The 13,363-nt window shown below is 40.9% G+C and overlaps 1 protein-coding gene across 2 annotated transcripts in view; it reads right to left on the bottom strand.

Moving 5' to 3' along the window:
• Window positions 1–13,363, bottom strand: part of STK32A (serine/threonine kinase 32A) — a 400,893-nt gene that overhangs the window by 161,440 nt on the left and 226,090 nt on the right. For both annotated transcript variants that reach the window (XM_073650647.1, XM_073650646.1), the window contains exon 5: window positions 10,243–10,416. In XM_073650647.1, the coding sequence (XP_073506748.1) occupies window positions 10,243–10,416 (174 nt within the window). The remainder of the gene's footprint in view (window positions 1–10,242; window positions 10,417–13,363) is intronic.

The following is a 13,363-nucleotide window of genomic DNA, read 5'->3' as shown; positions in this document are numbered from 1 at the left end:
ATTGAAAAGTAAACGCTGACTAAAATTAGGAGGAAATGCAATGCCCGTTGGAAGAGTCGTGGAGGTTAGAGGTAATCAAAAACAACATTTCAATGCCCCTTGGAAGAGCTGTGGAGTTCAGACTGGTTTAACAAGATGGTTTTAATGCCCCTTGGAAGAATGGCGGAGGTCGCAGTGGAATAAAAAGACAATATCAATGCCCCTTGGAAGAGTGGTGGAGGTCGCAGTAGCTTAACAAGATGGTTTTAATGCCCCTTGGAAGAGACGTGGAGGTCAGAGTGGAATAAAAAGACAATATCAATGCCACTTGGAAGAGTGGTGGAGGTCGCAGTGGAATAAAAAGACAATATCAATGCCCCTTGGAAGAGTGGTGGAGGTCGCAGTAGCTTAACAAGACAGTTTTAATGCCCCTTGGAAAAGTGGTGGAGGTCGCAGTAGCTTAACAAGATGGTTTTAATGCCCCTTGGAAGAGACGTGGAGGTCAGAGTGGTTTAACAAGACGGTTTTAATGCCCCTTGGAAAAGTGGTGGAGGTCACAATAGCTTAACAAGACAGTTTTAATGCCCCTTGGAAGAGTGGTGGAGGTCACAGTAGCTTAACAAGACAGTTTTAATGCCCCTTGGAAGAGACGTGGAGGTCAGAGTGGTTTAACAAGATGGTTTTAATGCCCCTTGGAAAAGTGGTGGAGGTCGCAGTAGCTTAACAAGACGGTTTTAATGCCCCTTGGAAGAGACGTGGAGGTCAGAGTGGAATAAAAAGACAATATCAATGCCCCTTGGAAGAGTGATGGAGGTCGCAGTGGAATAAAAAGACAATATCAATGCCCCTTTGAAGAGTGGTGGAGGTTGCAGCAGCTTAACAAGATGGTTTTAATGCCCCTTGGAGAAGTGGTGGAGGTCGCAATAGTTTAACAAGACGGTTTTAATGCCCCTTGGAAAAGTAGTGGAGGTCGCAGTAGCTTAACAAGACAGTTTTAATGCCCCTTGGAAAAGTGGTGGAGGTCGCAGTAGCTTAACAAGACAGTTTTAATGCCCCTTGGAAGAGTGGTGGAGGTCACAGTAGCTTAACAAGACAGTTTTAATGCCCCTTGGAAGAGACGTGGAGGTCAGAGTGGTTTAACAAGACGGTTTTAATGCCCCTTGGAAAAGTGGTGGAGGTCGCAGTAGCTTAACAAGATGGTTTTATTGCCCCTTGGAAAAGTGGTGGAGGTCACAGTAGCTTAACAAGACAGTTTTAATGCCCCTTGGAAGAGTGGTGGAGGTCACAGGAGCTTAACAAACAATTTAGTCCTTTATTACTGCCCAAAACAACTAAACATACATGTAAAAAAAAGCTATGGTTCTTAGAAATTGTCAACAGAATTTTGTTTTTCAATGAGATTTTATTGTAAGAAAGTATACAGTACATAAACGATACATATTTGGTGTTGCTGTGGCCTTAACCATCCAAACTATAAAATGAGAATGGTATTTATCCTTCCTAGTAAACACTAAGTAAAATGAATTAAAAACAATGCCAAAATTGCAGTTTCATGAACATTTCACTTGAAATTTTTTTTTAAAACCAATCAAAAAGTGCCATGAATGGCAAAATGATACCAATAAATAGAGTTTGTCACACAAAAAATAAATCCTCACACAGCTCCATCAACAGTAAAAATATAAAAGGTTTAGTGACATAGAAATATTTCTGTTTTTTGTACAGTATTTTTATTGTGCAATAACAGAAAAAAAAAAAGTATTATATTCTAAACTATGGCAGGCACCATGAGTATTCACGATACTTATCAAAAACTGATGTAAAAAAATATACAATGCACAAGAAAAAGAAGAAAGATACAACAGTATACAATAAAGGCACATCTAAATTATTTTCGATAGAATAACAATTAATATCTTTATTACTGACACATAATTAGCTTCCAATCAACACCAAACATAATTTGAAGACATTTAAAATGTACAAAAAAGTGTACAAAAATAACCTTTTCAAAGAAAAAAGAGATACAAGAGAAATATGCCACTAATTTATTACTAGTTGCAAGCCTCAATACGTCCAGCTGATCCATGCCCATCAGTGCACCAGAAAGTCAAATGTACACAGGCCATGGGCTAAGATTTCAGAAAATGTATGACATAAATGATAGGAACTTTTTTAGGCAATGAAAGGCTCTGCTCCGTTCTCTAAGTCCCATACTTTTTTCGCAGAACTGATGAAAGAAGCTGAACGACAGAAAATTATCAAATTCTGGCACAAAAAATGACATACTTTGCTACTTTTTACTAACAGAATACTGGAGTAAAGATTTTACTGTTTTTTATACATTTTAGTTCTATTTTACAAGTTTGTCATTTACTATCCAAGTAGGACTGTTAGGCCACGGCCCCACTATCAGTATTTGGTCAGTATTCGGTCAGTATTTTTTCTCAGTAGTGGGAGCCAAAACCAGGAGTGGAACAATCAGAGAAAAGGTATAATAGACACAAGTCACCAATTCTGCATTTATCACCCACTCCTGGTTTTGGCTCCCACTCCTGAGAAAAAATACTGACTGAATACTGACCAAATACTAATAGTGGGGCCGTGGTCTTATGTCTAGAATGGCCGTGGGTCTCCTGTCCCTATGACCCTAACGTATTTTAAAATCACAAAGATTAAAACGAAATAATTGCAGAAAATATTACCCCCATGATGACTTCCTTATCCGTTTGCAAATACATGACCCTTTAGCCCAGCAAAGTAAAAGACAAACAGATGGAGCAAAAAATTAGCATAAATACAATAATAAAAAATTCCTTTAAAAATCATGCACAAAATGGCAGAAATAGCAAAAAAAAGTGTTTACCGGGCCATATTATTAACCCATATGGTTTGACTGCTATAACTTAAACAAAAGTCATACTTAGGCTATGTACCCACGAAATGAAGCAGAAAATTTCTGCAGCGTTTCTGCATGGTCTTGGCAGTAAAAAATGATTGCGGATTTTACACGCGTTTTTGATGCGTTTTTACATGCGGATTTGACTTGCGTTTTTCAAGTCCATTGGGACCTCAAATCCACATGCAGAAACGCACAAATAATGGACAAGCTGCGGATTTTTCCGCAATGAAAATCCGCTGCGGAAAAATCCGCAGCATGGGCACAGAACATGCAGATTTTCATTGGGGATCATGGGGCACGGATTACCAAGCATTTTTAAAGCGTTTCTGCTGCGGAAATTCCGCATCAAAAATGCTTGAAAAACGCAAAGTGGGCACACAGCCTAAAAGCAAAAAAACATTTTTTTGCCACTGAATGCAAAAAAGGGGCTAAAACCAAATAGTAGACCCAAAATATGAATTCAATTTCCCAATACATATACTTTTTATTTTAACATACATAAAGCAATTGGCTAATTGGAAAATAACTCACAAGGGAAACACAAAACTAGCAGAATTATGTCAACCCAGCACATGCAACATGATGAAACATCATTGGCACATCTTTAATAGTCTACAATTATGCTTTCACCCATGGGTACAAAATAAAAGCTCTGAGTGACTAGGCTGACGGAGAATCATATATCAGTTCTGAACAGATGTACGGCCTTTTTAACCCACAGGAGGAATCGAGGAAGCATGTTTACATGACTGAGAATGATACAGCATGGCAGCAGTAATGCGACCAAGCACATGGCCCAATGCCATCAGCCACTGCAATTTCCTATATACACCCAAATAACAAAATCATCACAAAACCATAAACTGTGTTTCTTAAAATCATGAAAAGTTTGTTATGCTCACATGTGGGGTAGGCATGTCCGAACAAACTGACTGAATCTGCAACATAAGATTCCTAGCAATTTCACAGGTAGATAAAAATGAAAACTAATAAGAAATAAGATTCCTAGCAATTTCACATGTAGATAAAAATGAAAACTAATAAGAAATAAGATTCCTAGCAATTTCACATGTAGATAAAAATGAAAAATAATAAGAAATAGTAATAAAATTAATAATCCTAATAAAAGTAATAAATATAAAAATAATGTTAAATAATAGTTTTTCTAAAAAAAAGTGAACTCTCAGAACATTATTATTCAGTAATTTCTGGTAATATACTGTCATTTTATTCTATTGTTTTAAAAGCACTGAAAAGGAACCTGTCACTAGGTTTTTGCCACCTAATCTCAGAGAAGCACAATGTAGAGACAGAGACCCTGATTCCAGCTATGTATCACTTAGTGGGCTGCTTAGTGTAGTTTTGATAATCTCCTCCTGATAAAACAGTGATTTTATCATTGGAGGACTAGTAAACCTGCTGCCAAGTAGTCCTCCATCGTACTGTAAGGCTAAGTGCCCACGATGCGGAAATGCTCCGGATTTTTTCCAGAGCGTTTCTACATCTCCCTGGCAGAAAAAATGCATGCGGATTGTACATGCGTTTTTCCTGCCAGGGACAACCCTAAGTGAAGCGTTTTGATCATGTGATTTCGCATGCGGGTTGACAAGCGCTTTCCAGGCGATTTTAGCATCACTTGGAAAGTGCTTGACAACTTTGTCACACTATATAAATCCATGCATACTCACCTTCCGATGGCCCCCGGTCTCCTTATCCGATGCGTCCGGTCTTCCTGGTGTCTCGCGGTTGTGTAAAAGGACCTGCCATGACGTAATTTAGTCATGTTTCGGGTCACGCGACCGGTGACGTCGGCGGTCACGTGACCCGTCACATGACTAAATGACGTCATGGCCGGTCCATCCGAAGGTGAGTAAATGTATTTTTTTTATTTTAATCCTTTTTTTTACAGGTACTATGGTACCCAGGTCTGGAGGAGAGTCTCCTCTTCTCCAGACCCGGGTACCATCCGCACATTGAATCGCTTAATATACGCATGTGCACATGTAGTCATGCGGATATTAAGCGATTCAATGCAAATCAATGGCGGCGAAAACGGCGCGATTATGCAAAATAATTGGTAGTGCTGCGTTTTTTCCCGCAATGATAATCCGCAGCGGAAATTTCCGCAGCATGTGCACAGCACATGCGGATTATCATTGGGGAACATGGCAGGCCTTCTACCAAGTGTTTTTTAAGCGTTTCTGCAGCAGAATTGCCGCTGCAGAAACGCTTAAAAAACGCATAGTGGGCACACAGCCTAATGACTTTTTTTGCCACCATAAAATATATAAACTTTGCTACATGGATGCAAATTGTTGTAAATAGACTTTCTTTAGAAATGTTCACTAAGCTGGCCCAGAGTCATAAAGGGCAATTGAAATTTTCTGAAGCTTCTTTTGATGATTGAAAGGAGGAAAACCTCTATAATTTAATGTTTTTTAATATTTGCTTACTTAAAAAAGCAAAGTGGGTTATATCGCCATGAAGACAGACTCCTAGAAAGGAAGTACAATTTTTCCTTTGGGATCCCTGTACTCTGCAATATACAGAGCTGTAGCCATCTGCGGGACAGTGGCTACAGCAGTGTGATCCTATGACTGATATACAGTTGGTACAAGGTAAGCAGCGGGAGAACATTGCGCACTGTGCAGCGAGGACCGCAAACTGGGGAATGTGGGAATATTAGACGCAACATTTATTAAATGTCTGCAAAATTTTATACCCATAAATTGTCAGCCAGCCAATGTCAGGCCAGGCCAGTTAGACATTGGTGATAGTCCACCATTGCCCTTTAGAAAGATTCTATCAACTTTTATTTATATTGTGACTTTTATGGAACATGTCAGAGGTTGAACCTATACCCTACGATTCATCAAGACTGGCATTTTTCACAGTATTCTTGATGAGAGGGCGTGCTGAAGGTATAGGCACCTAATCTGTTTGGAGGCATATGCCACTTAACAGGGCCGGCCTTAGGCTAAATGGTACCCTGTGCAAAATTCCCTTTGGTGCCCCCCACTCTATTGCTTTTCTACTCAGTTTGCCCAGGACACCTGCGTGTCTTTTATACCCAAAGAAAATGGATTGAAGCTTTCTTCATACATAAGCCCCTACTCATTAAGACTAGCATTTTGTACATTTTGTTTGCCAGTTTTAGGGGGGGTTGTCCACTGCTTAGACAACCCCTTCTCACTCGCTATATTCCCCCTTCGTCATTTCAGCAATGATGGCATCTTCTCTCCTGGGGCTTGCATGATGGTCTTTTGCCAAGTGAGCCCTGCAGCCAATCAGTGGCTGCTTCATCCACACTTTCTACGGACGAAAATGCCATTCGGAGGAAATCAGAGAGTCGGCAGTTCTTCCAGGCGTCAGTTTTCTCCAAAGGAAGTGAAAGTGAAGCAGCGTGCCGGCCTCACTGGTCGGCACGCAAGCCTCCCCCTCTCTCTGATTGTAACTGGGTCTGACATGAGTGTGTGCAGGAGCCCAGAAGAAGGGGGAAGTTGCCCCCACTACAGTCTGCCAGCCGGCGTCCTGTGTGGTCGCACGAGTCGCACAAAGCCAAAGCCGGCCATGCCGCGAAATGAATCCAGTGCATCTGAATAGCTGCTCATACCTTCGTACACCTCTCCAACAATCTTTCTCCAGTCATGCACTAGACTTCATGGACTGGAGTAATATTTGTGTCATAAGGCACGCAGCAGCTTGCCATGAATTTAGTGCTGCAATACCCTGTTGCACCCCCTTCTCATCACAGCCCTGCTCACCTTGGAAGCAATTGGCATATAAATTCCAAAAGTTGCTAAATTATTGCAAAACTCTGCATTGCCCAAAAACATTGTCACTTTTCAGCGTTTTGCAATCGCTTTGATGAATCTTGGCATTAGTATTTATATCATAGGTGATATAGGGCTGCGAAATAGGTAATGTAACTATTGGCCTTTTAGACCCAAGGTGGAAGAAGAAGGTAATGGCGATGATCAATGTGGTAGTCCATGACATATGATTTTATAATTTGATTATTTAAGCTGAAAGGTGAACCAAATCAATATTGGCTTGTAATGCATGTGAATGTGCTGGCAAGAAAGCATTAAATCGTCTGTCACTCTTCGCTAACCTAAAGCATGACATGACATTAACATCTGTATGAAGCTACCAGCCTGGAACTGACTGATATGTACTAATCTCCATGTCATTTACAGGGAAACAATTCATTTTCTGTAACATCAGCTTCTGCATGAATGATTTCAGCAGGCATCCAAGTATACAATAGTCCCAAAAGACTTCTCGCTGCTCCTAATGATTTCTATTGCAAAGTGCTTATCTATTTAGGATTGTTTTATCCTTCTTTTCTTGCCCATGCTTGGCTCACGGTTCATGCTTTAGCTAAGACTTAATTATATTACAGAGTTAACGCAATTCATCACCAGCCAGAAATCAAAACTCATCTGTGCTCCTGAATGTGCCGTAAGGCTCTGTCCATGTCAACGTTATGGTTTCTCTTATCAAAATGATTATGCCATAATGGGTCTGTCAAGTTTCCGTCATATTTCTGACAGCACTAATGTAAACAGAGCCTAAGGGCTAATGTACAACTGTCACAGCTGACTTACACTGCTATACAGGCTCTTCTGGACTACGTGAGTGCGGAGATACTCTCCACTGGAAGAGAGGACAGAATACCTCTGTATATAAAGAGTTTGATAGAACAAGCCATACTTTTGTTCCTAATACAACAGATATTCCTCCATAAGAAATTAAAGGCATACAGAGGCACAGAAGAGGGATCATAAGCTTTTAATACACAACAGGTTCAATAAATTTCTTGGAATATGTAAACTTTAGCACTGGAGTATGGATAAGATCAGAACGATTGCTTCAATAGTGTTTATTAAATTTGACAATTGTATTTACAGATATAGTATCCAACGTTTCGATCTTTTCGGTCTTTGTCAAGGTTATCTGTAGTAGGAGAATGTTGACTCTGTAAGTGGGAGAGCAGATCTAGTCGCCCAGTTGGGTTTATCATAGATTAGAAGCTAAACTTTACAAACTAGTATCTCCACAATGGAGATGAGAAATTAAAATATAAAAACTATGGCCCTGATTCATCAAGACTGGTGGGAAGAATGCCAGTATTGATTATAGGGCATGATGGAGTCAGACATCCTTGATTAATTATAACCCCTTCATTTTCCATTTTTGTGCTTTCGTTTTTTGTTCCCCTTCTTCACAGAGCCGTAACTTTTTTATTTTTTTGTCAATATGGCCGTGTGAGGGCTTCTTTTTTTGCAGGACGAGTTGTACTTTTGAATGACACCATTGGTTTTACCATATATTGTACTGGAAAATGAGAAAGAAATTCAAAGTGCAGTGAAACTGCAAAAAAAATACAATTCCACAATTGTTTTTCTTTTTTTTTTTACCATGTTTAATAAATGCTAACACTGACCTGCCATTATGATTCTCCAGGTCATTACGAGTTCGCAGATGCCAAAGATGTATAGGTTCTTTTTTATTTAACGGGGTTGTCCACTACTTATTATCCCCTCCCCAATGTATCCCCCCAGGGCCCATAAGTGTTTTTGTAATTACCTTCTGTTGCAGGTTCTGCCTGTGAGCGGTGCTATCACTGGCCGCACACAGACATCACGTGACCCCTGGCTGCAGCCGGCTCTGACATCCGCTGACGGCACGATAAGTCCAGGCTGCAGCCGGGGGTCCCTCTTCTGCATTCCACTGGTGGATGCTGGGTTGTGAGTGGAGTTACCCCGCACGTCACACCCAGCATCCACCGCGCGCTCTCCCTCTCCTCATTCATCGGGAAAGCGTGCGGAGGATGCTGGGTGTGACGCATGTGGAAACCCCGCCCACAACCCAGCAGCCACCGCGGGGACCGCGTCACTGATGTCACGCCTCACTTGACGTGACATCAGTGGCGGGTCACGTGATGCCTGTGAGTGGCCCGCAATAGCGCCGCTCACAAGCAGAACCTGCAATAGAAGGTAAATACAAACACACTTATGGGCCCCGGGGGGATACATTGGGGGCATAATAAAAAGTTGTGGCGAACTTCTTTAAGTGGTGAAAAAAAATCCAACGTTTGTTAAAAAATAAATAAATAAATTTGCACTATTTTCCCGAGACCTGTAGCGTCTTCATTTTTTTTTTTTTTTACGTGCCGAGCTAACGTTTTTATTGATACCATTTTGGGGTAGATACAATGTTTAGATGTCTTGTTATTGCATTTTATTGCAATGTTGCTGCGAAATGTGGGGCGAAAGGGGGGTGATTTAAACTTTTATACTTTTTTAATTTTTTAAAATATTTTTAAAAACTTTTTTTTTTTTACTTCGTACATGCTTCAATAGTCTCCAAAGGAGAATAGAAGCTGTGATCATCCGATCGCTTGTGTTACACATAGCAGGGTTTAGCCCTGCTATGTGTTGCAGAAATGCTCATCTGCTATGAACTCCGACCATGGGGCGGCGCTCATTTCAGATTGGCTACGACAACTACAGGTGTTTCCCACAGACCCCGGGTTGTCATGCCAACCCAGCAGTGGCCCGCAATCATATGATGGGAGCGCCGATGGGCGGGTCTTATTTCGCGCTTCTGGATCGCGATTCCACCTGTGGCTGTTAGAGGCACATGACAGCTGATCAGATCAGCTGTCATGTGCCAGTAAAGATATGGGCTCAGATCCGGAGTCCGCACCAAAGGAGGAGACACGACATATACGGCACATGTTGGGAAGGAGTTAAGAGGCGCATGTCTCTTAAAAGATGAAGTACATCTTTAAAGTGGCGTGTCCCTTGCCACAAATCTTACTATAGTCAGAGACTGGCGTAAGCTTTCTGGCATAGGGTACGACACAGCATGTCAAGAATTAAATGAGCTGTGGCATCATGATCCTGTTATACCCCAATCCCCTCCTCCAGTTTTGGGGGAGCTACCTTAAATTGGTGAGAAAACGACAAAATTTGCATATTTATTGTGCAAAAAAATTGGGGATTTTCATTGTGATTTTGGTTCATTGCTATGATAAATAGGAGCCCATGTTTTATTCAGCTCTGCAGCCACTAATCCATGATGTGGCTACTTTAACATGTTAAAATTGGTGAAAGATCCTTAATAAGTAGGGGATGGCACACATCAGCTGAGCGTGCATATACAGTATACACTACATAGAAGCCAGGAGGAATACAAGTAGATGTAAACTGACAGCATTCTATGGCATGCTTAATGGGGTTTTCCCACAAACAAAAGTTAATTTTAAGTATATGGTGAAATATGCAAACACATGTAGTCTATCTGCAATATCATTGTACATAGCAAATGCATAAACAGGAAAACAAACTCACCGATGAATGATATTTTTGCTCTGCAGGTAGTCAAGCGCCATGGCTATTTCACAGATAAAGAGCCTAACAGAGGCCTCAGTGAAGCGAATATTTTGCTGAAGATGGAATCTAAGGTCACCACCAAGGAGAAGATCCACAACCATAAACATATCCTCTTCATCTTGAAATGAATACCTAAAATATAAAATAACTCTTTGAAAGGCTTCACAAGTAAAAAATAACCTTTTGCACAGTGTTGTACATTTAAGGCAAGAGTGGAAAAAAAAAGTAAGAATACAATTGTACATTGTTTTGAAAGAACTGAGCAGGAAGGTTGTTCCAAACATCTTGGAGAATTAACCACAGATCTTCTATGGATGTTGGCTTGCACAAATCCTTCTGTCTCTTCATATAATCCCAGACAGACTCAATGTTGCTGAGATCAGGGCTCTGTGGAAGCTATATCATCACTTCCAAGACTCCTTGTTCTGTTTTACTCTGAAGATAAGTCTTTCTGACATTAGTTGTATGTTTGGGGTGATTGTTCTGCTGCAGAATAAGTTTAAAACACATCGGATGCCTCTCTGATAGCATTGCATGATGGATAAGTATCTGCCTGTATGTCTCAGCATTGAGGACACCGAATCACTAACTCCAATTGCTAAAATGCAGTCCCAAACTTGGAAGGAACCTTCATCATGCTTCACTGTTGTCTGTAGATATTCATTATTGTACAGCTTTCTGGCAAACAAACTGTCTTTGGTTACAGTATATAATTCACATTTTGACTTATCTGTCCAGATCACAAGCTGATATTTTCAGTACCCTAGTTCCTATGTTTTCACGCATAGTTGAGTTGCTTGCCCTTGTTTCCATATGGAAAGGTAGGCTGTTTGGCCACAATTTTTCCATGAAGACCAATTCTTGCAAGACTTCTCCAAATAGTAGATGGGTGTATATGAGTTAAACCAGATGCTGGCAGATACTGCCAGTTCTGAGCTGTTGGCATTGGACATCTTCCAGTTTTGAAGGGAAGTAAGCATAATATGTCTTTCATCTGCTGCACTAAATTTCCTTGGCTGACAACTGCATCTATGGTCCTTAATGTTGCCCATTTTTTTGTTGCTTTATTCAAAACAGCTTGAATAGTACATCTTGAAACCTCAGTCTGCTTTGAAATCTTTGCCTGTTGGAGACCTTGCTGATGCAAAACAACTACTGTGTGTCATGTTGGTGGGCTCAGTCTAGCCATGGTGAATAACCAATCACATGAAACTGTCTTCCACAGCTTCATTTTTGTGGCAAAGTTTGGCTATTGCTCGCCCAATTTTAAGCGGTTTCTGTTTCAGTTAATGACTGTGCTTCAACCTACATATACAGTGGTGGCCAAAAGTATTGGCACCCCTGCAATTCTGTCAGATAATACTCAGTTTCTTCCTGAGAATGATTGCAATCACAAATTCTTTGGTATTATTATCTTCATTTAATTTGCTTGCAAGGAAAAAACACAAAAGAGAATGAAGCAAAAATCAAATCATTGATCATTTCACACAAAACTCCAAAAAAGGGCCGGACAAAAGTATTGGCACCCTCAGCCTAATACTTGGTTGCACAACCTTTAGCCAAAATAACTGTGAACAACCGCTTCCGGTAACCATCAATGAGTTTCTTATAATGCTCTGCTGGAATTGTAGACCATTCTTCTTTGGCAAACTGCTCCAGGTCCCTGATATTTGAAGGGTGCCTTCTCCAAACTGCCATTTTGAGATCTCTCCACAGGTGTTCTATGGGATTCAGGTCCTACATTATGCTGCAAAATTTGTTGGTAGTCTTCAGACTTCATAATGCTATGCACACGGTCAAGCAGTCCAGTGCCAGAGGCAGCAAAGCAACTCCAAAACATCAGGGAACCTCCGCCATGTTTGACTGTAGGGACCGTGTTCTTTTCTTTGAATGCCTCTTTTTTTTCTTGTATACTCTATGTTGATGCTTTTTCCCAAAAAGCTCTACTTTTGTTTCATCTGACCAGAGAACATTCTTCCAAAACGTTTTAGGCTTTCTCAGGTAAGTTTTGGCAAACTCCAGCCTGGCTTTTTTATGTCTCGGGGTAAGAAGTGGGGTCTTCCTGGGTATCCTACCATACAGTCCCTTTTCATTCAGACGCCAACGGATAGTATGGGTTGACACTGTTATACCCTCGGACTGCAGGGCAGCTTGAACTTGTTTGGATGTTAGTTTGGAGGTTCTTTATCCACCATCCGCACAATCTTGCGTTGAAATCTCTCGTCAATTTTTCTTTTCCGTTCACATCTAGGGAGGTTAGCCACAGTGCCATGGGCTTTAAACATCTTGATGACACTGCGCACGGAAGACACAGGAACATTCAGGTCTTTGGAGATGGACTTGTAGCCTTGAGATTGCTCATGCTTCCTCACAATTTGGTTTCTCAAGTCCTCAGACAGTTCTTTGGTCTTCTTTCTTTTCTCCATGCTCAATGTGGTACACACAAGGACACAGGACAGAGGTTGAGTCAACTTTAATCCATGTTAACTGACTGCAAGTGTGATTTAGTTATTGCCAACACCTGTTAGGTGCCACACGTAAGTTACAGGTGCTGTTAATTACACAAATTAGAGAAGCATCACATGATTTTTCAAACAGTGCCAATACTTTTGTCCACCCCCTTTTTTAGGTTTGGTGTGGAATTGTATCCAATTTGGCTTTAGGACAATTCTTTTTGCGTTTTTTCATTGAAGACAAATTAAATGAAGATAATAATACCAAAGAATTTGTGATTGCAATCATTTTCAGGAAGAAACTGAGTATTATCTGACAGAATTGCAGGGGTGCCAATACTTTTGGCCACCACTGTAAATATATTGATTGTTATTACCTGTTTAGAATAATTGGTTACTCATACATCTATAATATAACGCTGCAAGCGTCCCTCTGTCTGAAGCCTCCATAGACTGCGCAAGCGCAACACACTTGCGCAGTCTGGCTCCAGACAGAAGAATGCATGGAGCCGTTACAGGTAAAAGGAGTGCATGGCGTCGGAGATCACGGTATGCATAGACACTGAACGCATACTGCGATCTCCGGCGCCATACTTACATACTTACCTGACCGGGAGGAGCATTGC

Source organism: Phyllobates terribilis, unplaced genomic scaffold, assembly GCF_046119375.1.
Source record: "Phyllobates terribilis strain yellow unplaced genomic scaffold, ASM4611937v1 Scaffold_11__3_contigs__length_659146591, whole genome shotgun sequence".
NCBI classification, from domain to species: domain Eukaryota; kingdom Metazoa; phylum Chordata; class Amphibia; order Anura; family Dendrobatidae; genus Phyllobates; species Phyllobates terribilis.
The sequence above is the reverse complement of the archived record's forward strand: the minus strand, read 5'-3'. Positions and strand labels throughout refer to the sequence as shown.